The sequence below is a fragment of the Balaenoptera borealis genome (genome assembly GCF_965194805.1).
Source record: "Balaenoptera borealis genome assembly, chromosome: 4".
In the NCBI taxonomy this organism is placed as follows: Eukaryota; Metazoa; Chordata; class Mammalia; order Artiodactyla; family Balaenopteridae; genus Balaenoptera; species Balaenoptera borealis.
The window spans coordinates 3,304,532-3,331,313 of record NC_138861.1 but is presented as its reverse complement, the minus strand read 5'-3'; the positions used below and the strand labels follow the sequence as shown (position 1 = coordinate 3,331,313).

The window sequence follows — 26,782 nt, the reverse complement described above, 5'->3', positions numbered from 1 at the left end:
AAAACTAAATCAATATTATAAACCACACGACAATACAAATGAATGTAAGCTTCATCTTTTCACATGAAAGTCACACCAGCAAACTCGAGTACCTCCTTGAGGCCGATCCCGTACGTCTGGGGCTCGCAGCTGGCCCTCAAGTCGAACCTCCTGTACAGCTGCTTGGCCAGGTGTCCGTGGCAGCCCTCTGCAAAAATTGTGACCTTGGCATGTAGTTCCAGCCCCCGCTCGAAAGTTGTCTAAGAAACGGGAACACGTTAAATTGCAATGTTTGACAATTTTAAAAATATTCACATTCTGGTCAGTTTTGAGTTGATCTACGATTCAGGTATAGAAGAGAAGGTGCAGATATATAATTTCAGTAACAGAACTAAGTACTGTTGTAAGTGGAATCTAATGTAAATTTTACAGTGTACCTTGTGTCTTTGTCATATTGATCGAATGGTTAAGTTTGTATGAATTAAAAAAACAAATAAAGCATGCTCACCCCCCCACGAACACTTACCTACAAATGAATGTACAGTGAGGAGTGAAGGGGGGCAGCCGAAGTGTGTGAAGGGGGTCAAGTGGGTGGTGACAGGCGGTAGCCAGGCTCGGGGCGCTCACCACCGTCTAGTGTACAGATGGTGGATTATAATGCTGGACACCTGAAGCTTATGTAACTAAAACAAAATGTTTTTGAAGTGAAAGGCCATTTCCCCATTGTTCCTGATTTTCCAGTCCCATGATTTGAAGCAAAACACACTATTAATAGATTTCTTGTGAATCATGCCAGGAAATTTCCATGAGTAAAAAACCTACAAAAAAAGTCTATTTATATCCTCCTAACACAGACAGGACCCTCCTAACATGCTCTGCAGCTACTTGCTTTTTCCATTTTAATTTCCAAGGGGAAAAAATAAGCTGCAATTACAAAGTCTTTCTCTCTCTCTTTTGCTCTCTGTATTTTGCACTTATATCTGGCACATGGTAGGTACTCAGTAAAGCTCCTGAATAAAGGAATGCAGAATAATAAGGAGTCTCTTATGAAATATGTATTTCCCGGTATTTCTCCATTCATACGTTTACAGGTATTGTGTGTACACAGCCACATTCATACAAAAAAATGGTTTACATGGACAAAGCATTTTATAACTGTTTTCACATTATACAATATAAAGTGATTTGCCTAAGGCAATATACACCAAATTAAACATTCATTTTTTAAGTAATTAATTTATTTACTTTTGGCTGCGTTGGGTCTTCGTTGCTGCGCACGGGGCTTTCTCTAGCTGTGGCGAGAGGGGGCTACTCTTCATTGCAGTGCGCGGGCTTCTCACTGCAGTGGCTTCTCTTGTTGCGGAGCACGGGCTCTAGGCACGCAGGCTCACTAGCTGTGGCTCGCGGGCTCAGTAGTTGTGGCTCACAGGCACTAGAGCGCAGGCTCAGTAGTTCTGGCGCACGGGCTTAGTTGCTCCGCGGCATGTGGGATCTTCCCGGACCAGGGCTCGAACCCGTGTCCCCTGCACTGGCAGGCAGATTCTCAACCACTGCACCACCAGGGAAGTCCTAAGCATTCATTTTTAATACTTGAACAGATTCCTACCTTCTCAATCAGCTCTCAATAACTGGACGTTTAGGTTATTCCAGGCTGTTTCACTATTATAAGCATGGCTCAGATTGATATCCTTGATGCAAAATATTTTCGTTCTAAGTGGTAAGAACTATTTCACTACTGATTTCATACGTTCAGTCACTAGAGAGTCTGAACATCTTTCACGTTTGTTGGTAACTCTGTGTCTCTTGTGCAGAGCTCACCAACGTCATACATGTGCACACACATCCTATAAGTGACTGTGCTCAGTACCTTTGGATTTGTTCCCATCTCCTTCCTCTTACTATACTTCACTCATCCATAAACCCTGTTAACAGCCTAGCATGCCAAGTTTTACCCAAATATATATACATACGCACCTGTGGACTGAGGTATTTACATAGACACCTCAACTGTTTTGGTTCCTGATTCATTTCACAATGGTAGCATCATATAATACAGACTTTTCTGTGTCTTACTTTTCTCACAATAATACTTCATGGAAACCTTTCCAAGTCACTGTGTGGCTCGAATCTTCCTTTTTAGTGGCGGGCAGTAGTCCGTGCGGGAACACCGTAGGTTATCCAGCCATTCTGCCAATGGGCAACGCACTGTTTCCAGTTTATTTGCGATGATAAGCAATGTCATAAAACATACACCCTGTGTATGTATCCTTACAACACTGGTGCTTTTATTCCTGTAAGCTAGGTTCCCAGGAGTGGCAGTGTACAATCAAAGGGCACACCTCCTTTTATTTTATGGGATGTTCCCAGACTGCTTTCCCCAAAGGCTGAACAATTCACATTTCCACCCACAGCGTATAAGAAGACCCTTTTCCTATTTCTAGCTAGTGACAGTATAACCGTTCCTTTCACGGTTTTGCTACGTGTAGAGCTGGCTAACTTACTGCTATTTTAATTTGCATTTTCCGGATTACTCTTTTCAGCAACTTTTTCTTTTTGATTCAAGAAATATTAACTGAGCCCCTCTGGTGTGCCAGGTGGTATGCTAGGCACTGGGACAGAGATGACAGAAAAACACTGTCCCTTTCCCTGGGGCGAGGCACAGAGGCAGCACTAAGTATAAATAACTACGCGGGCGTGCGAGGCCTAAGTGTGCCTGCGTGCCGTGAGGAGGGCACGGGCGCTGGCGGAGGGCTGGGGGGCCGGCATGCGAGCCTGGGGCCCAGATAACAGACATCAGAGGACCTGCCTGCTGGCCAGCGGCTACTGCTCACCGGGATCTGCTCTTCGTTCTGTAAGATTCTGCATGTTCTTCTACTGAGCTCTCTTTCTTCTTGTCAGTGGAGAAGCGCTCTTTGACACCATGGGTCGTCAAAATGTTTCCCCCGATCTCCTGCTTATCTGCAGACTCACTGGTATTTTTGGTATACAGAAGTGTTTAATTTTTAAATAGTTAAAAAAGGCCTGCCTCTTATAGGTTTTTAATTTCTTGCCTTTATAGGATGGCTTATCTACCCTACACCTAGGCTGTAATTATAACCTAGATTTCTAATTTTTTTATTGTTTTAAGAAATCATCAGAATTTTAAAAAAATGAAGGTCTAAGCTTCCAGATGTACATGCAGTTTACTCAGCACCACTTACAAAACAACTCGACCTCAATGAACTAAAACATTCCTCTTAGAGGCAATACGCCCCTTCGTGTTCAAGGGGCAGCTCTGGAGCCTCTACCTGAACCCCAGCTCCACCACCTAACAGCGGCCTGGCCCTGGGCAAGTCACCTAACCTCCGAAGCGTGAAGACGTCCACATCAGAGCTGTGACCGTAAGATGCCCACGAGACCTAAGATTAGAGCTGCTGAATGAGCAGCAGGACGCAGGGTGCTGGGACTCGGGGGGGCCTCAGGGGGGCCGCGCTCCAAGCCCTGCCACTGGACACTCCGAGGACCGGGCGCAGAGTGAGAGCAAGGCGGCGGGAGGGGCCGCAAAGCACCAGGAAAACCAGGAGAAGGTGGAGTGACAAGCCAGGTCCACACAGCGTTCAGGAAGGAAGGAGTTACTCAGCTGTGCCAGCACTGCCCACCAGGGGCCAAGCGAGAGGACAGAGAACTGGGTACCACCAGGCGGAGGTGTCTGAGCAACGAGAATGTTTCAGTGCAAGAGCAGGAGGAAGCCTGACCACGCCAGGACCCACGGAGCCAAATGGCAGAGCACAAAGAATCCATCCCTGCTTCTCCTCACCCCACCGGCCAGATGAAAATAAACTTGCATGGGCTTCCCTGGTGGCGCAGTGGTTAAGAATCCACCTGCCAATGCAGGGAACACGGGTTTGAGCCCTGGTCCTGGAAGATCCCACGTGCTGTGGAGCAACTAAGCCCGAGCCCGTGCGCCACAACTACTGAGCCTGCGCTCTGGAGCCCACGAGACACAACTACTGAGCCCACATGCCACAACTACTGAAGCTTGCGTGCCTAGAGCCCGTGCTCCACAACAAGAGAAGCCACCGCAATGAGAAGCCTGCGCACTGTGACAAAGAGTAGCCCCCGCTCACCACAACTAGAGAAAGCCCACGTGCAGCAACAAAGACCCAACACAGCCAAAAATAAATAAAATAAATTAAAAAAAAAGAAAGGGGGACTTCCCTGGTGGCACAGTGGTTAAGAATCCGCCTGCCAATGCAGGGGACACGGGTTCAAGCCCTGGTCTGGGAAGATCCCACATGCTGCAGAGCAACTAAGCCCGTGCACCACAACTACTGAGCCTGTGCTCTAGAGCCCACGAGCCACAACTACTGAGCCCGCGAGCCACAACTACTGAAGCCCGCGCGCCTAGAGCCTGTGCTCCACAACAAGAGAAGCCACCGCAATGAGAAGCCCGCACACCGCAACAAAGAGTAGCCCCCGCTCGCCGTAACTAGAGAAAGCTGCACGCAGCAACAAAGACCCAACACAGCCAAAAATAAATAAATTAATTTAAAAAAAAAAGAAAAAGAAATTTACAAACTCGAATTACTGAGACTCCACTATACTCTTCTATGCTTTTATATCTATATAAATACAATATGTGAGTGTTTTTACAAGTACAAAGCACAAGACACAAAAATATACATTTGAACAAATATCCTGACAACACACACACACAAAAAGAACTATCAGAATGGAAGAATTTGCGTGCTTCAATGTTGTTGTAATATTAAATATGGACATTTTTAAAGAATAAAGTGCAATTTATAATCAAATGATCATAATACAGAAAAGAACAGCCATAACACAGGAAAGAATATAGGAAAGACAGCGTTCTTTTATCATCACTGAGTTCCCTTAAGCCCGAGCCCCCTTACTGAGTTCATGACTCCTCTCCATCCAGAACTCTGTTCCCTTTCTGGGCCCTCTGACCTCGTCCTGTGCTCACTCAACACCAGTCAACTAGAGCCCGATGACTACAGTGGCTGTCACTGATAACACAGTCACTGTACTAAAATGGCTCTTGGAGGTCTCATCACTAACGTACAAACTCAGGCTGCTTCTCCAGGGCAAGATGAGCCCACAGACCCCCAAGGCGTGGACCACCGGCCAGAGCGTCGTCAGCCAGAGACACCCTGACCCCCGAAACAGAGTAAGAACTGTCACGAGACGATGATTCTTCCCAGCCTCTTTATTCTTCTGCTTTACAACAGCCCGAACCCAAAGGCCAGGCTGCGGTGGATCTGAGAGGCTGGTCTCACAGCCCCTTGCTGGGCGCCCTGCAATAAACTCTCACTTTGTTGCAAACTCCTGCTGTCAGAGTCTGGCTTTCTGTGCTGCGGGCACACGTCACACTGTGAGAAGCAGGATGAGATGAGAGGTGCTGCAAACCTGGCTATGCATCAGAATCCTGGGGCTTGTTACAAGACAGCTTCTTGGGCCCTGCCACAGGACAGGCTGAGCCCCAAGGCCGCATGCGATTCTGGTGTAGCCAGCCAAGCCACCAGGAGAACGACGACGCAGGTAAGACTCGAGAGCTTTGGCACTTGCTTATCTCTACGCAGGAAGGAGTGAAAAGCAGGACGGTCTGCGGGAGGAGACTTAGACTAGACGCCCAGCTCTGTTCTAGGATGGCAGCGAGGACTAACTAGGAGCTGACTGATCTCTACTGAGGCCCTGGCACTGCCCGGCGCTTTGCTAGCCCTGGAGTAACCCTCCGTGAGCTCTACCTTCATGGAGGTTCTAATCTAGTTGAGAAATTAACACAATCCACAAATAAACATGAATAGGCAAGTTAATTTATCAAGATGTTAATTTGTGTTTTGTTCCTGTTATCATAGGAAAGCAAGGTATTTTTTTCCTTGTCCCTTCCAAGGGATCTTACAGAGTGTGAGATCCATGTCTTAGGAGCTCTTCTTTTACAAATGCAAAAATAACAAGTTGTGAAAACCAGAAGGCCATCCAGGCCTATTTTGAAAGAGATGAAGGCAATCAGTTTTGCATTTACCAAATGATGTCAAAATCCGGTCAAAGACTCCAGCAGCATTACTGACAGTAATAATGCAAATGACTCTTGTCCACAGAAGTGGACACCGTGGAGGTGGCCCAGCCGCTGACGCACGTGTGCATGGTTTTTGATTCTCCTTGAACTGGTTCTAACAACTTACTGATTCCCTCATTAATTAATGAGTGAAATAAAATCTTTGACCCATGTTTGTTTTATATTTGTATGTCATGTTTTTATCTTTTAAGAAAATTATTGTTAAACACGTTATATCTACTTGCCTAAATTATGGTTAGTTCAAAGATGTTTCTCTATTTTTTAACAATGAGAAAAATTCCACATTAATAACTAATGTTCTAACGTGCACTTAATTAATGTGCAGTTTGTAGCAAGACTAAATTATTGCGTGTGAGTTGATTCTTTCTCTTTCACTGTCAGTTTGCGAAGCGCAGAACTGTTCACGTGCATACCTTGGGCGCACCATCCTTCTGTATCCCTACGTCGTTGGTGGCAATTCCTTTCACGCTACCGTCTTCATGAAAAAGGACCTAGAATGAAAACACGTTTGGTTATCACCTAGGGATTCACAACCGCTTGCAAAGAAACAATAAACAGCCTTCAATTTTTAGAAGGTGAACTTGTTCTCAAGGTTATAGAGACAAAGGCTTAAGAATATTCTGGCAAAAAAGGCGATGTGCTTCTAAGCTACTCCCTTCTAGACAGAACAGAACACAGCTCAAACAGCTGGAAATGAAGGAAATGCCCCGACCTGGTGAGGAAGAACAGGGGGAGCTGCCAGAGGACAACGAAGGAGCCGGGAAGATGCAGCAGGAAGCCCTCTGCCGAGTTCAGGGGTCAAAGGCATGTGCACAGAACTTGGGGTCAGGGCCCGTGACAGGCTGGACCGTCAGGTGGGCGGCTAAGGACAGTGTCGGGAAAGCTTCTGTCCCCAGTGAGCCCAGACCCCAAACCAAGAGACCAAACAACAAGACAAAACAGAGAGGGGCTGAAGGCAGCCCAAGGGTGATTAAAGTTTATTTCTGGACCACAAAGAAGAGGGAAAACTGGTCAAAGGTATGATGCTGGAGATGAGAAATAACAATTCTCTCTCTTATTTGGTTTCTGTTTCCTCCGGAGGAAAATGCTCTTTGGACAGGAAAGAACAAACTGTACACTAGAACCTCAGCAGAAACCACGGGAGAGGAAAGGCCAAACAAGAACCAGCAGCAATGGATGTGACACCTTGAAAACAAATCCACAGTAGTATGTGGCTATGGCCTGGACCCGAAGACGGCCTCGGTGTACAAAACCTGGGGAGGAGAGGAGAGCTTCAGGGGACCAGAGAGAGACAGAGAGAGACACGGAGGGAGAGAGAGCGCACGCGGGCGGGCACGTGTGCAGATACACTCAAAAAGTGAAAATCATGGATGCTACAAAACACCTACTTGTGACTTTGATTCCTGTCGAACACAGTTTAATTGGGAGAAATGCAAAACCAAATGCATGTGCATGAACTGGGAAACCAGAAATCAGTAGCGGCAAGTGTAATGCAGGGACCATGTGTTTTATTTGGTTTATATACTGTACAGGTAAAAACAAAGTTTTTCAATTTTTGCTTGTGCCAAAAACAAGAGAACTCCCTCTCCCATCCAGATTCTTTTTAGCATTTCCTTTAGAAAACTGTAAACCCTTTCTCTGTCTCTCTTAGATATATGGGTAAGACTCCTGCCAGGTCTGTATCTCAGCAATGTGTTTCTTGGGTACTCGGGGACACGTCTGAGGTGTGACCATGGAGCAGGATGGTGGCCGGTCTCCCTCTCTCTGGGGGAAGAGTCTGGGCTCCGTGCTGGCCTCCGCGTTGTCGCTTCCCGCTTGTCACAAAGATACAGGACGCTTTATGTGTCCTCTGGATAGAGACGATTAACGTGCATGCAGTGCCCTGTACCTGCCTGGCTCTGTGAAAGGGTGAGGCTTCTCTCCGTCTCGGCGACCTCCCTAGCAGATGGCCTGTAGCCTCACTGCACTCTTGGCAAGAAAAGAACTGTTTCACTCTTGTTTATAGTATGTAGAGGTGATTTTTCTGGGCTGGCAGGAGATTTTATTTTGAATAATTTCCCCAATAATATTCAGTGAGAAGCTACAGTCCAATGTGGCTGCCAAAAGAGTTATTGTGAGGAAATTACTGGAAGAACAGTTTCCAGAATGAAGAGGGTAATGGCCCTGCTGTACAGCAGGCTTGACATAGTGCAGGCATTCTGGGTGCCACTTAGAAAGGGAAGAAAAAGGGAATGCGGTCAGAGGAGGGCACGGAGAATACTGACGGGACTCGAAATATGTAACGTGGTGGCTGCAAGAATGGGGACTATTCAACTGGGAAGAGAAAAGCCACCTGCGAAGGTGGGGAAGGAGAGCAGGGCATAGTTATAACTGGAGAGTTCTCCCTGGAGGAGGGCACAGATTTGTTCCGCACGGTATAAAACAGTAAATAAACGTCTCCTCAACTTAAGGAAGAGAGTCTCACCAACAAACCAAACATCGGAGATATTTTCCATCCTTGAAGGTGTTCAGTCCTAAGCTGGACAGTCACTTGATGTGGCGACAAGGACTTCAAGTGCTCTTGGGTGAGATCTTGCTAAGATTTCTTCTGATCTTGCAATTCTAAAATCCTACGGCTTTTTGAAAATATACATCTATTTACCTCTGTACCCATCGTGGTTGCTTTTCAGGAGAAACAGAGACCGTGTCCTATAAGCACTAAGAACAGGGCTGCACAAACCTCCGCAGCCGCGTAGCCGGGGTACACTTCCACGCCCAGGGCTTCCGCCTGCTCTCCCATCCAGCTCACCAGGTGTCCCAGGCGCACGATGTAATTGCCGTGATTGTTCATTGGGAGACCTACAGATACATGCTTGGTTTACAAGTCTGACTTTTTAGAGTCTGACATCTCAAAAACAGAAACACTTAATTTAGAAATTCTAATCAGTGTCTACTTTCTACATAAATACACACACATCATCTTATGGCCATAATTTCAATTTATTTTATAACAATTCTGGTCTAGAGTTCAAATAATTACATAGAAAATGACATTACAGACTAAAAATTCCTGGTTGCCTTACAAGACTATCTCAGTTCTTCCAGACTGGAAGACAAAAGCACTGGGCTCTAGGCCTGCTTTCTTCCCCACAAGCTAGCTGTGAAATTTTGGTTAAGTCCTTCGAGTCTCTGGGCCTCAGTTTTCTCATCTGTAAAAGGAAGGGATTCCACCCAATGAAATGTAGCTCCTTCCAGCTGTGGAATTCTGTAAGTCTATGAGTATTTATCATTCCTCACCTGGGAGAATTGGCACAGGAATTCTATATTTCTCTGTCAAAATTCCAAATCTATCTTCTGTTACGGGAGTGTTAAGTGGAGCCTGGAAACAAAAGGAGGAGAGAAAAGGACTTTTTTAGTTCATATTTGTGAGGTAAATACAAATCATAAACTACTGTGTCAAAAAGGAAAGGGAACTATCCTCCTCCCTTTTCTTCCATCACTTCCTTTGGAGAACTTGACACTGTAAATCCTTTGTCTCTTTGAGATGCATGGGAATCTTTTTAAACCTAAATAAGCCAGTTTGCATCCCAGGAATGTCTTTGCTGGGGGCCCTGGAGCCACCTTTGAAAGTGAACATCAGGGGGGCTGTCTTCCTGTCTCCCTGCCTCTGTGGGAGGTGCCCAGGCACCTGCTGTAACTGCCTGCTCCATGGAAAGAGGAGAGTTTTAGTTTTCGTCCGGATGAAGGCAGTTAACAGGTATGGAATGGACTGGCTCTGCCTGGCCACATAAGGCTTTGACGTGAAAACTTCTTCTATTAGAATTGCTAGTGTGTCAGTAATACCTATTTTTGATGTAACATTGAAGAGAGAAAGTTAATTAGGCAAAGTTAGAGCGTTTCTAGTTTCAAGGAGCTCACTGCTGTAGAAAGAAGAGCATCGTCCCTGCGCTAAGCAAGCCCCACGTCAGCAAACCCAGCCCTGACCTTAACCTCATTCAGTCCCGGCCTCTCCAAGGAATGTAATCTTACCCGGCAGCCTCTCTACCAGCCCTCGTGAGGCACCACCTGGAGCCCCGCCTGGTAGGCGACAGTGCCTGAACTAACCCTTTCCCCCCCTTTTTGTATTTTAAATCATAGAGTCCTAACCACTGGACCGCCAGGGAATACCCTGAAATAACCCTTCTGCTTATGACTTCCGTGCCCCACCCCCTTTCTGCCTGTAAAAACCTTTCCTTTTCTGCTGCTCCTTGGAGCTCCTTCTGTGTGCTAGATGGGATGCTGCCCAGAATCACTGAATAAAGCCAGTTTGATCTTTAAATTTACTCAGCTGAATTTTGCTTTTTAACCATCTTTACAGAGTATGTTCACAGATACTAAATATTCTAACACTGAATACCTTGAACAGGTGTAATAAAACCCATCTTACAGGGCTTCCCTGGTGGCGCAGTGGTTAAGAATCCACCTGCCAACGCAGGGGACACGGGTTCGAGCCCTGGTCCGGGAAGATCCCACATGCCGCGGAGCAACTAAGCCCGTGAGCCACAACTACTGAGCCTGTGCTCTAGAGACCACAAGCCACAACTGCTGAGCCCACGAGCCAAAACTACTGAAGCCCACGCGCCTAGAGCCCATGCTCTTCAACAAGAGAAGCCACCACAATGAGAAGCCCACGCACCGCAACGAAGAGCAGCCCCCGCTCGCCACAACTAGAGAAAGCCCGCGTGCAAAAATGAAGACCCAATGCAGCCAAAAATAAATAAAATAACAACAAAAAAACCCCCCATCTTACAGAAGAAAAAAACTGAGATGCATAGAGTACAATATTTTAACCAAGGTCATACAAATGATGACTGGAGTAAAACTAGCACTTGATTCTCTGTGTATCATACCAGTGACTTTTCTGCTTGCGTTATAAGGGGTCTTATTAATGTATTTCCTTAGAAAATTAGATTAAATTATCCTCCTTGGCTTTAGATACTGCAATGTCCCAGAAAAGTTATAGAACACTTTATTAAGAACAATGATATAAACACCTATGGAACAAGTTAGGAAATACCCTCAAAATCAAAAAGCTGTATTTATTCAAAGATCTTCTACTTATTCAAAGATCTTCTCAAGATAATACCTTCTCATAAATCCAGTTCACAAATACTATGTGCAGAAGGCATTAAATAAAAATGAGTTAATAGCTTAAAATTTTAACTATATTTGATATGATTCAAATTTTTTGGCCCTTTTAAAATTAAAAACCTATCTACAAGTATCCTCTAAGAGACAGAACTGGGTGAAAAGGTTTTCCACATTCCTTTCATTTGGAAACAGAGATGCAATAAAGACGAGACTGGGAATAAAAAACTGCTTTTCATACTCCCTTCTCCTTCCAGTCTGGGAACAGCTCTTGGAAAGCTCGTGGGTCCAGGCAAGCCCCCGAGAGTGTGTGCGCGCCTATCTGAGCAGCTTTCTCCACCAGACACACGCGGATGTCCTTCTCGTACTGGGCCGCCAGCTGCTTGAGCCGAGCGGCTGCGGAGAGCCCCGCAGGGCCGGCACCCACGACGACCACGTCTGCCTCGTCTGCAAACCGCTCCATGTTCACCCCTGGAGGGGAGAGAGTTTAAACATAGGTAACATCTGTAACTCCATTTCTGCTTTGCAAAGAAGTTCATTTGTACCATTTTTTTAGATTCCGCTCACTTTGCTGTAAGGCAGAAAGTAACACAACACTGTAAATCAACTATACTCCAAAAAAACCCACATATCAATTCTGGGATGACTATTACCTGATAAAATTACAGGCTGGGTTACAAGTACCCACTATCCTTTAGAGCATTATTTATAGAAATAACCCCTCTGCTTCCCATGAGAATTATATTAAGTCCATTACTGTCTTAGTTTATTGTTCTCTTAGGTTCTGTTCGAGGACGTATCTTATTTTAGCTTCCATAAACCAACTTTTATTACTGAGATTTATTATTATAAGTTTGCAAGCATTTGCTTATCTAAATATTAATATGTAACAGATTTTGTAAAGTTATAAAATATTATTAGATGATTTTACACTATCATGAAAAATATAGTATTTACCTCCACAAAATGATACAAACTGTCTAGAAAAGTCTCAACAATTTTACAGAAATGACTACTTACCTTCCCATCGCTTGTCCTTATCCCGGGGATGAACAGTATAGTGGGTAGTGATTCGAGGTACCACAGAAGTTGAAGACCATCTTGCAGCACACAGAGGTAGATAATTTTTCTTAATTTGTAAGGCATGAAAGCACTGGTATGCTGTACAAAAATCATGAACAGTATTATTTTTCTAATTCGTTTTTCTCAGGAGTAGATTGAAAAAAAATTTTTTAAAGCAAAAAAAAAAAAAAAATCTACGACTGGGGATCAGATCTGGCTTCTGTTTGGTTCTCTGTTAATTACCCTAAAACCTTAAACAGATCACTTAACTGCTATAGATCTCAGTCTCCTCATTCAAAAAAGTAAAGGGCTACCAGGTGATCACTAAGGTACCATCTTGTTTTTGTTTTGGGCCGCGCCACGCAGCTTGCGGCACCTCAGTTCCCCAACCAGGGATTGAACCCAGGGTCACGGCAGTGAAAGCGCTGAATCCTCACCACTGGACCGCCAGGGAACTCCCCCACTAAGGTACCACCTTGACCTGAAATTGTATGAGTCCACGTGATGCCTTCTCTTTGGAAACATGTATATCTTCTGGACACGTCAACACTGCGGACTGTCAGTGAATGGTTACATCTACGCTGCAGAGCCCTTAGCTGTGAATTGTCTCTTTCCTAGGTGAATTCAGCTGGCTTTTCCTCAGAAAGCAGTGTTTTCAAATCATAACATTTTAAAAGTATCTAATAAACTAATTTATTCAATTTACCTCATGTCAAGCTTCATCTATAAATAGGATGGCCATGTAATTTATCACCTAAACTGGATACTTTGAAAGTAATAAGAGGCAGTACTATTATGCCGGGACGAGGTGGCAAACTGCATTTTATGGTCAGCTTCCTCTTAAATTAAGTGGACCCTGCCATATAGCAGCATCTTCTGAGAGCCTCAAAAATGTATCTATTCTCTGAGTTAGCAGATAGGATTTTATGGAAATAAACAGAAGTGTGCAAAGATTTATCTGCAAGAATGCTCATTAAACCTCTGTCATCCTTAAACCTTCACCTCTATCTCCTCCCTCCCTTACCTGAAACCAAGCACATCAAACCTCACAGAAAGACAGAAGCAATTAGGTGGGAACTGTCTCAATTCCTGGCAAGAACGTCTAATGTAATCTGTATTGTGTCCGTCCTATGTTCACTCTCTCAGGTTATAATAACGAGATGTCTTTTCTCCTCACTTAGAGTAATCCTTCCACCTGGATGGCGAGGCTAACCCTCCCCATCTTCTTAGAGACATTCCTACGTCAAAGACCCCCCTAACTCCTGTATCTTCAATTTCTCACTCCCTTCTCTGGTACTCCTCTCCACGGCGATCCTTCCCTTAATAAAAGAAGGGCAGAGAATCCTCCCTTGGGTATAGCCCTGAAAGATATGAAAACTTATATTTGTAGCTTAAATAATTAAAAGTCTGTTACGGGAGAAGGGATGGAATAATCAAAGGAACAGAATAAAGAGTTTAGAAATAGACGGAATACACTTAAGGATCTGTCATATGATAAAGACGCCATTTCAAATAAGGAAGAGACAGTTCCTCATTAAATGGTCAGAGACAGGTAGAACATTTGGAAAAAAGTATACCTCTCTCCTTATATGAAAATGAATTCCATTTGATCAATGATTTTAACAGGAAAAGTCAAAGTATAAAAGTTTATGGTGATGACTTCCCTGGTGGCGCAGTGGTTGAGAATCTGCCTGCCAATGCAGGGGACACGGGTTCAAGCCCTGGTCTGGGAAGATCCCACATGCCGCGGAGCAACTAGGCCCGTGAGCTACAACTACTGAGCCTGTGCTCTAGAGCCCGTGAGCCACAACTACTGAGCCCGTGCGCCTAGAGCCCGTGCTCCGCAACAAGAGAAGACACAGAAATGAGAAGCCCGCGCACCACAACGAAGAGTAGCCCCCAAAGAGTTTCTCATTACAACTAGAGAAAGCCTGTGCACAGCAACGAAGACCCAACGCAGCCAAAAATAAATAATTAATTAAAAAAAAAGATTATGGTGCTAGATCCACAAATTATTTGATTCTCTGCTTTTGAGTGTGGGCTGAACTTAGGGATTAGCTTCCAACAAGTAGAGTGTGGCAGGGACAAATACTAGCTTTACAGTGGAGAAATATGACAGACACTTTAACCAAGTGATCAAGTTTAACATTACCAGCAATAAGACATACTGGCATCACATGATGTAATGTGATGAGAAGGGCTCCTCACCTCTGTGCTATACCTCCCCCAGATCCACAACCTTAGTCTAATCGAGAGAAATCACCAGACAGACTTGGATGGAGGGACCTCCTACAAAATGCCTGACCAGTCCACACTGCAAGTGGCCAGGTTATGAGAGACAAGAAAAGACAGCAGAATTACCACACTGAAGTAGACTTGATATGAGAAGACGTGACAGCTGAAGCAATGTGGGACCCTGGACTTGGTCCTGGATAGAAAAGGAATCTGAATAAAGTCTGTAGTTCAGTTAATAGTACTGCACCAATGTTAATTTCTTACTAACTGTTCTACGGATATGAAGTTAAGCTGGGTGAAGGGTGTATGGGAACTCCTCGTGCTATCTCAAAAAAAAAAGAGTGTAAATATTTGTGACCTTGGATTAGGCAATGGTTTCTTAGCTATGACACCAAAAGCACAAGCAACAAAAGAGAAAACAGATACACTGTCCTTCATAAAAATGATAACTTTTTATTTTTAAAAGATACCAACAAGAAAGGGAAAAGATAACCCATGGAAGGGGAGAAAGTATCTGCACGTCATATATCTGATAAGGGACTTGTATCTGGCATATATAAAGAACTCATTTCTAATAATAAAAAGACAAACAACCCAATTAAAAACACACAAAGAATCTGTATAGATGTTTCTCCAAAGGAGATAAACGAATGTCCAATAAGCTCATGAGAAGATGCTCAATATCATTAACCATTAGAGAAATACAAATCAAAACCACAACATGATACCACTTTATATCCACTAAGATGGCTATAATCAATAAGACATAACAAGTGCTGGTGAGGATGTGGAGAAATTGGAACCCTCGTACACGGCTGGCGGGGGAGTAAAATGGTGCAGCCACTTTGGAAAACAGTCTGGCAGTTCCTCAGAATGTTAAACATACAGTTTCCATATAACTCAGTCACAGGTATACACTTTTTTTTTCCATTAAAAATTATTTTATTCAAATTATGTTTTCCAAAAGAGAGGGTTCTGTGCTAGTCATCTTTGCAAGTTTCATACCATTTCAGAACCACATTTGTTGGAATGAACATCTCAGATGGACTTGGTGTCACCTGGGCCTGAGAGACATCGAATGACGAAGCGAAACCGTCGAAGCCGTCCAACATCTTCCGTGTGAACTGAGTGAACGAGTCAACTGCAGACACAGCAGCGTCACCTACACAGGTCTGAGCCAGACTGCCCGATAAATCCACTGAACTTCCAATCTGAGCCACAGACGGAGTTCGGACAATATTCATGGCTCCAAAGGGTGCTGGCTTCCTTCTCCAGATTTAAGACCTGAAATTCTGAAGACGGCACTTGGTTTCCCATTCGTGACGAATCCTAGGAGTTGCCATGCTGGCATTCCATTGGAATCAGGATAGGAAAAGTAGACAGACCCTTCCAGCCCTCAGGAAATGGGGCTGTTCCCAGCATAAAAACCACAGCACGGTTGATATTTTCATCATCAGGCAGGTCAAAAACAAATTTATCCTCTACCACTTGCTGTGCAGCTGTCTGCACCAGGCTCCCCGCCACCAAGCGGCCAAACACGGTGGCGGCTCCACTCAGCCAGCAGAGACCCGAAGTCCTGGCGCTGCTGCCCTAGTCGAACCCAAGAACCTTCCAGAACGTGGCGGAGGGTGCCTACCCCTCTGCTACACAGCGACTAGGCCAGCGGCAGGAACGCCTCCTGCCCCCACGACCTCTGACCTCTCCTTCCTCAGGTATACACTTACGATAAAAGAGAACATACGTCTGCACAAAAACTTGCACATGTTCATAGGTACGTTATTCACAGCAGCCCCACGGTGGAAACGACCCGAATGTCCCTTAGTGGATGGATAGTTGTCGCCTAGGGCTGGAGGGGCTGGGGAGCGATTGTTAATGGGTACGAGGTTTCTTTCTGGGATTATGGCAACGTTCTAAGACACGCTGTGGTGACGGTTGCTCAACTCTGTGAATATACTAACCACCACTGAATCGTATCCTTCAGATGACGTGATTGAATGGTGTGTGACTTGTGTCTCAATAAAACTGTTGCTTAAAAAAGAACATTTACAGTCATACACAAAAAAGATTATGGGGAAAACAATTGTAATTTTTTTTAAAGAACCTTGAATTTGGAAAGGTTTTTCTAAGTGTGGCAAAAAAATCTCAAAAATCGTAAGATCACTTAACTAAAAATTTAATACATCTATATGACCAAAAAATGATATAAACATAACTGTCTTGTTTATTTGTCTGTGTTTCCTAGCAGACAGAATACTCCTAAAGTATTTCTTTTTCTTTTTGTATGCTAGATCCCAGTGTTAGCCTATATATAGGTACAAATATTTATTGACTGACTATCAGTCCTTTTTATATTTTCCTTTATTAGAGTACTTATTTATGATGGACTCATGATATTATTAAACAGGTTAGTGCTTTTTTTAAGTGTAATTCTCTGTGAAAAGGCAGGCTAGAATCATAAATCAAAAGCATTAAAAGGCCAACATGAGGGAATGAACAGCTAAGCTATAGGCTGGAAGAAAATATCTGCAGAACACATAGCTGATGTAGGGCTGACATACAAAATATACAAAGAACTCATACAACGCAACAAGAAAACAAACAACTCAAAAGACAGGCTAAAGATCTGAACAGACACCTCACCAAAGAAGATATTCACATGGAAAATAAGCATAGGAAAAGATGCTGAACATCTTGTGTCATCTGGGAGTCGCAAATTAAAACAACGAGATACCACTAACCACCTATTAGAATGGCCAAAACCCAGAACGTGGACAACACCAGACGCTAAGAGGATGTGGAGTAGCAGGAACGCTCATTCACTGCTGGTGGGAACGCAAAATGGTACACACACTTTGGAAGACAGTTTGGCAGTTTCTAACAAAGCTAAACATACTCTTAACATAGGATCCAGCAACTGCAATTGCCAAAATGAGTTGAAAATTAACATCCACACAAAAAACCACAGTCAAGCAAGATGAACAAACTCTAGAGACCTCCTGAATGACACTTTACCTCTAGTCAACAATAATGCATTGTACATTTAAAATTTTGTCAACAGTGTATATCTCATGCTGTGTTCTTATCACAGTAAAATAAAACAAAACATCCAGAGTTAAAAAAAATCTTCACATGAACGTTTATAACAGCTTTATTCATAATGATCAAAACTTGGGAGATGTTCTTCAATAGGCGAATGGATAAACAGACTGTGGTACATCTATACAATGCAATATTATTCAGGGCTAAAAAATGAAAAGACACGGAGGAAATGGAAACGCATATTGAAAAGGCTGCATCCTGTATGATTCCAACTCTAGGACATTCTGGAAAAGGCACAGCTATGGAGACAGTGAGAGACCAGTGGGTATCAGGGGTTCAGGAAGAGGGAGGAAGGGCAGCGAGGCTCTTCTGTATGACAATGTAATTAATGGTGGATACGCATCATTACACATTTGTCAAAACCCACAGACTGTCCAACACACAGAGTGAACCCTAATGTAAACTATGAACTTTGATAATAATGTCTCCCCAATTGCGACGAAGGTACCACACCAGTGCAAGATGTTAACGGAGAAAGGGAGAAAGTTATATGGAAACTGTGTACTTTCCACTCAATTTTTCTTTCAACCTAAAGCTGCTAAATAAAATAAAGTTTATTAATTGAAAACAAAACAAAAAGACAAGAAAAAGGCAGCAGTTAAGTGAATAGGCTCTGGAGTCTGTCTACTTTGTGTTTGAATTCAGTAAGTTATGAACTCTCCCCACTCCACCAGCTCTGAAGTTTACGGTCAATCTCTGCCTTGGAAATACTACGGTGTAGGATCTAGAATGTCTTACACAAAGCAAGTGGCTAATATACAGTTGTTAATGGGATAGGTACCTTCCTAATTACAATTTTAACTATCATCCAGGTACCTTCAAATCTCTGGTGTTAATTTCCTAAAACAAATTCCTGGGTTATAGAGCAATCTTATCAATAGAATGAAGCATCTATCTGCATACGAACAAATTTCTAAATATGGAACAACAAATAAATAGTAAAGATCAACAAACGCTTTTGCATGGATTTGGAATATATAATAAAATTTGCATTCTCATGGACATATGGAGCACACAGGAATTTTCAATTTTAATACCACATCGTCCTCTTCATGACCTTATGAGATACGTGGGGCACCACAATCCCCACTTACAGCAGAGAAAGAGAAAGTCAGATGATCCCAGCCAATCCCCCTCTCAATCCTCCCAACACCAGTCAACTCTGAGACTACAGTTGGACTTGAAATGATCTCTCAAGTAATGGAACCTGAAAACAAGTTCTTTTCTTTCTTTTCTTATTAAAAGGAGAGATGTCAGCCTGGCATAGGCTAATTATTTTTATTCTTTAGCACCCCACTGCATAACTGATATATTTTTATGTTTCATTCTTTCCAATAAAATGACTTTTTTAAAAGTAAAAACCTAGCATCAATCAATAATTAAAGATTATGATGAATGCAGGAGGGGAAGAGATTTGAAGCGACTGAACCCTAAAGCCTCTTAAACACTAAAAATCTGTTTTTGACAATCACTCAAAAAAAAGTGTCAAGGTAACTAATTTTCTCTACTGGAAAATAGCATAATAAAAACTATAATATTGGAAATAATTTTTTAAAACCTAGTTATCCCTTCATCTATCCTAAATCTTGAAAAAATGATAAAGATATTATAGGAGAGCCCAGTTCCAGTGTCCAAATATAGTATTATCATCATTCAAGAGTATTTACTTATTATAAAAAACAAATTTGTTTTATGATGCATTGTAGTTTAGTGTATAGAAGTTATTATTTGCTTCTGAAAACTGATGATTTGGTATCAGACAAAATTGTAATTCCATTATTTATACAGCTAATGATTTTCTTGAAAATACTTGGAACTGGTTAGTCTGACCTCCTCCAGGGGGGTTAAAAAAAAAAAGTCACAACCTTTACCCCTTTTCTGAAAAAAATCTGATACTTCACTTTAGAGATTTAAACACTTAGACACACTGGCTGAATTCTGGTAGAGAAGTGAGGTCAAAAAGTCCAGTGAACTCATAACATCACCATACAAAATCACAGATGGCAATTCTATGTCCATCTCTTTGATGCCAGTAGTGCTAACACCAGGCTATGAAATGGCAATGATTTAAATACCCAATGGAAATAGAAATGGTAATTTGGGTGGAATTTGGATAGCACTTGACCCAAGAATGATTTCAACTAAGTTAAGAGTAGGGCAGATAGCATCCGATTACTTTGATATTCCAAAAAACATAAAGCAAACTGTGGACAAAGAAAGTCGCCTGTCATCTCAGTAAACAAAGGATGTTGAAGCCATGAAGCCCTCAGCCACTGCAGCTGCCCCCGAGAGCACCCTGAGGGGGTTCAGGATAGAGAAAAGCAGGACACTGGCCCTAGATGGTATAGGTGCACATCAAAGGAATAATTTCAATGAGCCCAGACTCTTGCATCTTCCCATACAGAGAAAAGCACTAAATTCATTAACTTGAGATTTTTAGTTTTCCCTAATGAGCAGTAATCTTTCGATGTTCCAACTACCTGTTTGTTTTTGTTTTTGTTTGTTGCTGTTATTGTTGCAAAAACCCCTCCAGATCCTGGCTCTTCCCTTATGTCTCTGGAGCCGTCCCTCAGAGCTGTCTCAGGGGATGTCTCCCGGGCTGTAGTCCTCAGAATGTCTGTTGAATAAAACATAATTCTCAACTTTTACGTTGTGCTCTTCTATCCCCCAGCTGACAGTCTGGCGACCACTAAGGGACCTACAGCTGACTTCTCTCCTTCACCTGAACTCTCTGAGGAACGGGAGCCTTGGTACCAGCAGAGGCCTCTTCTGTCCACCCACATCCTGAGAGACTCCAGACGAATCGGGGTGAGTGTCCCCTGGTTCTCAGAGCTCCAGATTATTGGTTGATGATCCAGTTTTATGTGGCGGTGTGTAACAGGCACCTGGCTCCCAAGCTGAAAGATACTGGGGGTGGGGCCCTGGCTGAAAGACCCTGGGGGCTCCGGACTGGGTGATGAGGTGGGAGGCTGGCCTAATATCTTTGCCTCCAACTAAGACTCCAGCCAGGTTTATGTGCGTACAAACCTTATACTTACAAGTACTTACTTAATTGGGAATTAAAGGAAATCTCGCCTCGAAAATGACAAAGATGGGGCTTTTTTATTGTGCCCACAGGTAAGTTAGAGAAAACCGGCTTGTTAAAACACCTTTTCAGAATTCTGACCTTAAAGTAACAAAAGTCCTTCTAGGGGGAACTTGCATTTCCCTTCCTGTGTCTTTGAGATGTAAATGTTCTACCTGATCTTCCGTGTTGTGTGTGCTTTTAAACTTGGTCTCTGCCATCCGGAAGGTAACATAACGGTGTACATCTGTCAGCCAATCGAACAGACTGGGATTCCGAGCAGTCTTCTGTCTGTGCCAACTCCCAGGGACTTTTTTTGCCATCTTAACCTTCATCGTGTCAGCCTGTTCAATGAAGGCCTTTACTTTCTTAGACTATTTTTGGGAGTAAACCTTCTGGATCTTGTTTAGGCGGCACCCTCCATGCTCTCTTATTGGGAAGCCTCTTGCATTTTATTGGTTTGAGTCACTATTAAGATATACCTCATTAAGGGCCAGATGATGGATCCTGTAAATTGGAGATATTTCTAAACTGGTAAAATTTTAGAGCGCTCTCATAGTGAGCAGCTGTTTCATTGGTACCCATGAAAAAAAACAAATTAGAAGGTGGAAAAAGACATATATAATGATTAACCTAAGAACTCCTTTAAAACAAACAAAGAAAAAAACAGTTTGGGAAGACTTATTTGTGGTCTCTGCTTCCCCTCAATGGGTCTTACAGATGCTAATAAAAGCATTAGGCTAATTAATGTAAACTAGTTTAACATGGAAGTTAAAAAAAAACCGAAGGGAAAAGTCTAGAGACTTCTTCCTGACAAGGTGGAAATTTTAGAGACTGGAACCCCCCAAATAAAGAAATCTACAGATGGTTATTAATAAATGGGATAAATAAAATGGATGTTAGTGGGATTAAAAGGTTTTGATGGAACACTACCTAAGGATGATGAGCCAAAGGGACCCCCTATTGGTTCCCAACATTAAAGGGCCCCAAACAAGTCCACTCTACCCAGTTTAAAAAACATATATATTTAAAAGGCTGGAAGAAAATTACATTTAGATACCTGACCAACAGTTACTTGGGGCAACAGGCCAACAAATCAAGTGAAAAGACTGACAAAAGGGGCTGAGTCCCTTGGTTCAACCCCTCACTAGGGACCCCAGAGCCTTTTAAACAAAATAGATAAAATGGTTGGAGAATGAAAGAAAGCTTCTAGGACTCCTTGTATGACCAAAGCTTGTTGATTGGGTCCTAATGGGAACCAAAGTTAAAGGTATAAAAGTTGACAGAATTGAGATGAAAGTTTATAAAAATTGGTACATTTAAATAGGCTTTATATAAGATGTTTACATCTCTTTTGCTGAATTATATTGTGGTATAGACATGTTTCACTGGGCTTCCTCTACTTGGTATTATAAGACAGGGCATATGAATCTGGCCCTCATGAAATATTAAACATATGAAAGGAAACCAACAGGGTTACCTGAGCCCATACAATATAAAGTAAAAACTGGGAACTAATATTCAGGGGTCAATAAAAATAATAATAAGACATTTTGCTCTGGGTCTACCCTGTGCACTCAAAAAGAGGGCCGTTGTTAATGCCTTATGCAAGCTTTTGAAGTCATGATAAATTAAATCCTAAAGTTGTAGAACATGGAACTCTTGATTTTCAGTTTAGTTGGAAATCTTCTCTCTGATACAAAAGCAAATAAAGTAAGCATAGTTGGGCAAATCAATCTGTTAATATCATTTAGGTGGCAGATCAGTTCTTTGGAGAATTAGGAGCAGATTATCTTTCAAATCTCTACAAATCAGAAATGTAAATACAGCCCACAAAGACCCGAGACTGAGCCTAATTAGCTCAAACAGGTAAAACCTGAAACCAAGGGGAAAAAAGGGGGGAAAAGGCCTTTTTAAACTCAAACTGTTGGAAAAGTTTCCTCAATCAAAATCTAATTCAGAGCCTCCTTAAGGGTTTATCAAGGACAAATACAAATCTTAAGTCTTTTCCACAAATAGTGAAGCCTTGGTCATCTGAGCAAACAAATTTAACTTATTCCAACTGTTACTTATAAACTAGTGAGTTTATACGGTAATACCTGATTCATAACTAAGCTTTTAGAGTGAAGCTATGCTATCTCTAGTTTTGTCTGTTTGTATGTCTGGGTGTACATTACATATGAGATGTCTCAAACTCTGGAAAATATTATCAAAATTAAACTTATAAAAGTGCTCTATTTAATTGACTTAAAATAAGCACTTACAAAGTAAATATTTCTAAATATAAAAGAAACTGGCCAGAGTGAATTTTGGGTTCACATGATCTAGGAAATATTCAATATTAAATTAATATCTGATATTAAAGCTATCTTAAGCTTGTTGGTTTAATCAGTACAGACCTGTCTTACTTTTATTGTACCTAGGTTTACTGAAGGTCATAAGTTCATGTTATTTGTAACAGAGTTTGTCAACAAGAAAAAAAATTAAATAGTATGATTTTCATAAGTTACAAAATAAAGGTAAATGAGATAAGAGTTTTCAGGTGAACTCCAGGAATAATTATGTTTTGGGTATATCTATCTTAAAATAGTTTCTTCAGATTTTTGGTAATTTGAGTTTTGACAAGTTAAATGATGGGAATTTATTGAATATCCAGATTATTTCAAATAAGATAAAATACTGGAACGTAATTGCTAAAGAGGTCTAAATCTACCTACTTTTGTCTCCTTACGAGAGGGAAACTAAAGATGTCGGGTTTATTGGACACATGCCTTGTTCCACACTGAGGAAAGAAATGATGCTATGAGAAAGATGTATGTTTCTAGAGGTTACAGAATATTCTAATCAGGAGATGCTGTTTGTGAACAAACAGTTCACAATCACTTGCTCCTTTTCAATTTTTGCTAAAGATTAAGGTTTTCAAGGGTTGAAACTAATATGTAATCAAAGCTACTAAAAATATTAAGGGAAACAATTCAGTGTGCTAGGAAAGTAGGATGTATGTTCTCAGCAAAAGAAGATATGAAGAATAGAAATGAATTTGTTGGAAAAAGAAGGGTGATTTTGTCCTAGAGACATTTACTTCTGGATAAAAAAAATTAAGGAACAAACTAATATGAACACAGAAAGTTGTGGAAGGTTTGCAGAAAGGGAGCCCTGAAAAGGAGTTCTGGACATAGTCAGGCTGGGATTAGACTAAATTTAATTAGGTAAATGGATTTTGTTATTAAAAGTAGGCTGGTGTAGGACTGGACTTGGTTCCTCTCTCTGTTAAGAGAACAACGTTTTCACTGCTTTTGGTAAGAGATTGAGTTTCCGTGCCTCTAAGTGATCTGTTTTTGCTTTTGAAGTATTTTGTCACTTTCGTTAAGTGAATAAGTGTTGTTTCACAGTGACCTATGATCCTATTTGACCAAGTGTTTTGAAACCTTTTCGATACTTTTGACAAACTTCCCAAATGGAAAATTCTAACTAAAGTTCTTTTGACCTCCAGCTAACTCTGAGATGCTTCAAAGGAATCCTGAGATATCTCAAAGAGAGATTTTAAACTAAGTTTATTTACGTTAACTTACATGGGAAACGCTGTCAAATAAGTGGTGATAATACCTTCTAAGGTTAGATGTCATTCATATAGATATTCCAAAATTTGTAAAGAATTCCTAAAAGTCTGATATATCCTGGTATAATGCTATCAGTCATAATTCTAGTTATTATCTTAAAATGTTGTTTGTCACAGAAATATCCAAGTTTTTTGTCAATTGCATTGTAATCAGATCTTTAACCATGCCATATTGTCTTTTGTCGTTTTTAGACAATCATTATTTTACTCTGATGCTTTTATATAATGAAGATCTTCAAGAAAAGAACTATTTGACAAATACAAGTTTCTGACAACTTTTAGATCATACCACGGAGCTGGAAAACCTTTCCTCTTACACTTACCCACAGGTTGATTAAGTATACCTTTGTAAACGAAGATGAAACATTTCTTTTTCTCTCTACCTGATCCCTCCAGAATTTGGCTTCTCCAGCTGGCTCCCTTGTGGACTTGATGGCTTATTTCGACCAGATTACAACTAGTTATACTAATCACTGTTTTAATCTGCTCTCCTGTTAGTTTCAAATTACTTATGACTTGTCCCTCTCTCTGCTGCACTGTGACCTTATTAATGTTATTAGGTGTGTTACTTATATCCTGTCTATTTTATAAGATTGCTTTCTCTCGCATTACCCAATGTGTAACCAGGCCTCCAACAAAATCAATGATGTCTTAAGACAGTTGATCACATACATAACTCTAGAATAATTTTAACAGTGCAACTTTAGATATGGGAAGAAGTAACAAGGGAAAACAGCTCCTGGATCGTCATAAACTAGTTAAGACAGGCGTTGCAGAGAATCTTAGATTACCAACAGGGCCCGATCCCCCAAATAACACATTGGGTGGCCTATCAACAGAATCTTCGCCTGATCTAGGAAGGAGCCCTCCTAGCGCCATGGGACAAAAACTGGTCATGAAATGACTCCCGAACATTGGTCAAATTTATGACTAAGAGGAGGCACTGTGGACAAAGAGTATCGCCTGCCATCTCAGTAAACAAAGGATGTTGGAGCCATCGAGCCCTCAGCCACTGCAGCTGCCCCAGCTGTGCACCCTGGGGGGATTCAGGATGGAGAGAAGCAGGACACTGGCCCCAGATAGCTGAGGTGCACATCAAAGGAAGGAGTTCAACGAGCCCAGACTCTTGCATCTTCCCATACCTGGCAAAATGCTAGATTCATTCACTTGAGATATCTGGTTTTCACTATTGAGCAGTAATCTTTTGATGTCCCAACTACCTGGCTTTTTGTTTTTGTTTTTGTTTGTTTTTGCAAAAACGCCTCTGCATCTTGGCTTCTCCCTGACCTCTTCACAACAGTCCCTCAGAGCTGTCTGAAGAGGCTGTCTCCTGGACTTAAGTGCTCAGTGTGTCTGCGAATAAAACATAATTCGCAACCTTTAGGTTGTGCTTTTTTTTTTTTTTTTCAGTCAACAATACTTACCCGTTAGGTGTAGTAATACACGCACGAGGTATAGAAACTTTAAATGAAATCCTAACTATTTAATCCACGATGGCCGAATTTGACAAAATTCTTTCATGAAATTCGTTGACTTTGCAATAAGTACACCTGTTTATTCCATAACCACAAATTAATTTAAAGAAACTAAAGATAAAAACTAAGTCCGTTGTGGGAAAATTCAATATCCTGGAGTAAACTTTTTTTTTTTTTTGACTTTTTAAACGTTCTTTTGTTCTTAAGTAAAACAAAACAAAACCAAACCCATCCCGCTGCATCATTCTACTTTTTTTTTTTCTTACGTGAAAGAGGGGGCGGGTAAAGAGGTATTTTACCAAGTCATCCTGACGGTTCTAGGGGCAACCACGAGACGACAAGCCCTAGAGTTAATTTCAGGCAACGCATAAAAATTCCTGGCCCCAGATCCACTCTGATCCACTTGGGCAGCATTTGAAAGTTAATGCTGGTGGCAGAACGGTTCAAACTCTTAAGAAAGGAGTAGGACGGCTGCCAAGACGCCAGCCAGCTGAAGACCAAGGGGAAAAGCTGTGCAAATGTTAGTTTACCCATTTCCAACTCGGCGACAGACAACGCCTGGGCTTCTACAGGGGGCTCAGCACCGGCGCTCGGGGAGATTCCGCGCCGTGCAGACAAGTTTCCTGCGCCCGTGACCTCTGGCCTAGTTAGTTGTCAACTCTGCAGCTGGACGAGCCCGAGAGGGAGCCGGGGCGGAAGCCAGGGGGGAACCCAGGGTCCGCCGGGCGCTGACCGCGCGCCCTCCGCCTTGGTTCCACCCAACGACGCGGGCCCGGGCTGCCCCGCGACCTCGCTCCCCTCACCCGCGCGCGCAGACCCCGCTCACCCGGGCAGGCCAGCCTGGCCAGCGGCACCTGCATGTTTACTGCAGCCGGTACGCTGGCGGACGCCGCGGGAGGAGCTCGGGCTCGGCTCGCCCGGGCGCGGGACCTCTAGGCCGCGGGGGGCGCCATCGCCCGCCGGCACGCCCGGAGTCTCCGCCCCCCTCCTCAGCGACCGCTCCGCCTTCACGGCGCTCCCGCCTCTCTCTTGCTGTGCACTGACGCCGCGCGAGACGCGACGAA

General features: G+C 42.6%; 1 protein-coding gene, 1 long non-coding RNA gene and 1 pseudogene across 4 annotated transcripts in view; all 3 read right to left on the bottom strand.

Annotated features, from left to right (window-relative positions):
• The window catches only part of ETFDH (electron transfer flavoprotein dehydrogenase), a 37,050-nt gene extending 10,334 nt beyond the window's left edge, over positions 1-26,716 (bottom strand). The window contains exons 1-7 of one of the 2 annotated variants that reach the window (XM_082391337.1): positions 26,545-26,716; positions 12,185-12,325; positions 11,406-11,635; positions 9,335-9,416; positions 8,778-8,896; positions 6,472-6,549; positions 93-239 (exon numbers count right to left, since the gene is read on the bottom strand). In XM_082391337.1, the coding sequence (XP_082247463.1) occupies positions 93-239; positions 6,472-6,549; positions 8,778-8,896; positions 9,335-9,416; positions 11,406-11,635; positions 12,185-12,325; positions 26,545-26,578 (831 nt within the window). In that variant the 5' untranslated portion in view covers positions 26,579-26,716. Of the gene's footprint in view, positions 1-92; positions 240-6,471; positions 6,550-8,777; positions 8,897-9,334; positions 9,417-11,405; positions 11,636-12,184; positions 12,326-26,248; positions 26,477-26,544 lie in introns of those variants that run through there. The other variant, XM_082391338.1, reaches the window with a different exon arrangement.
• The window catches only part of LOC309628373, a 351,833-nt gene that overhangs the window by 58,981 nt on the left and 266,070 nt on the right, over positions 1-26,782 (bottom strand). The gene's annotated exons all lie outside the window — the stretch shown is intronic.
• Positions 14,894-26,242, bottom strand: LOC309628363 (protein Hikeshi pseudogene; annotated as a pseudogene). The gene is made up of 2 exons (XR_014249446.1): positions 20,801-26,242; positions 14,894-20,177 (listed from the first exon to the last, which is right to left on the bottom strand). The product of XR_014249446.1 is annotated as a protein Hikeshi pseudogene (transcript).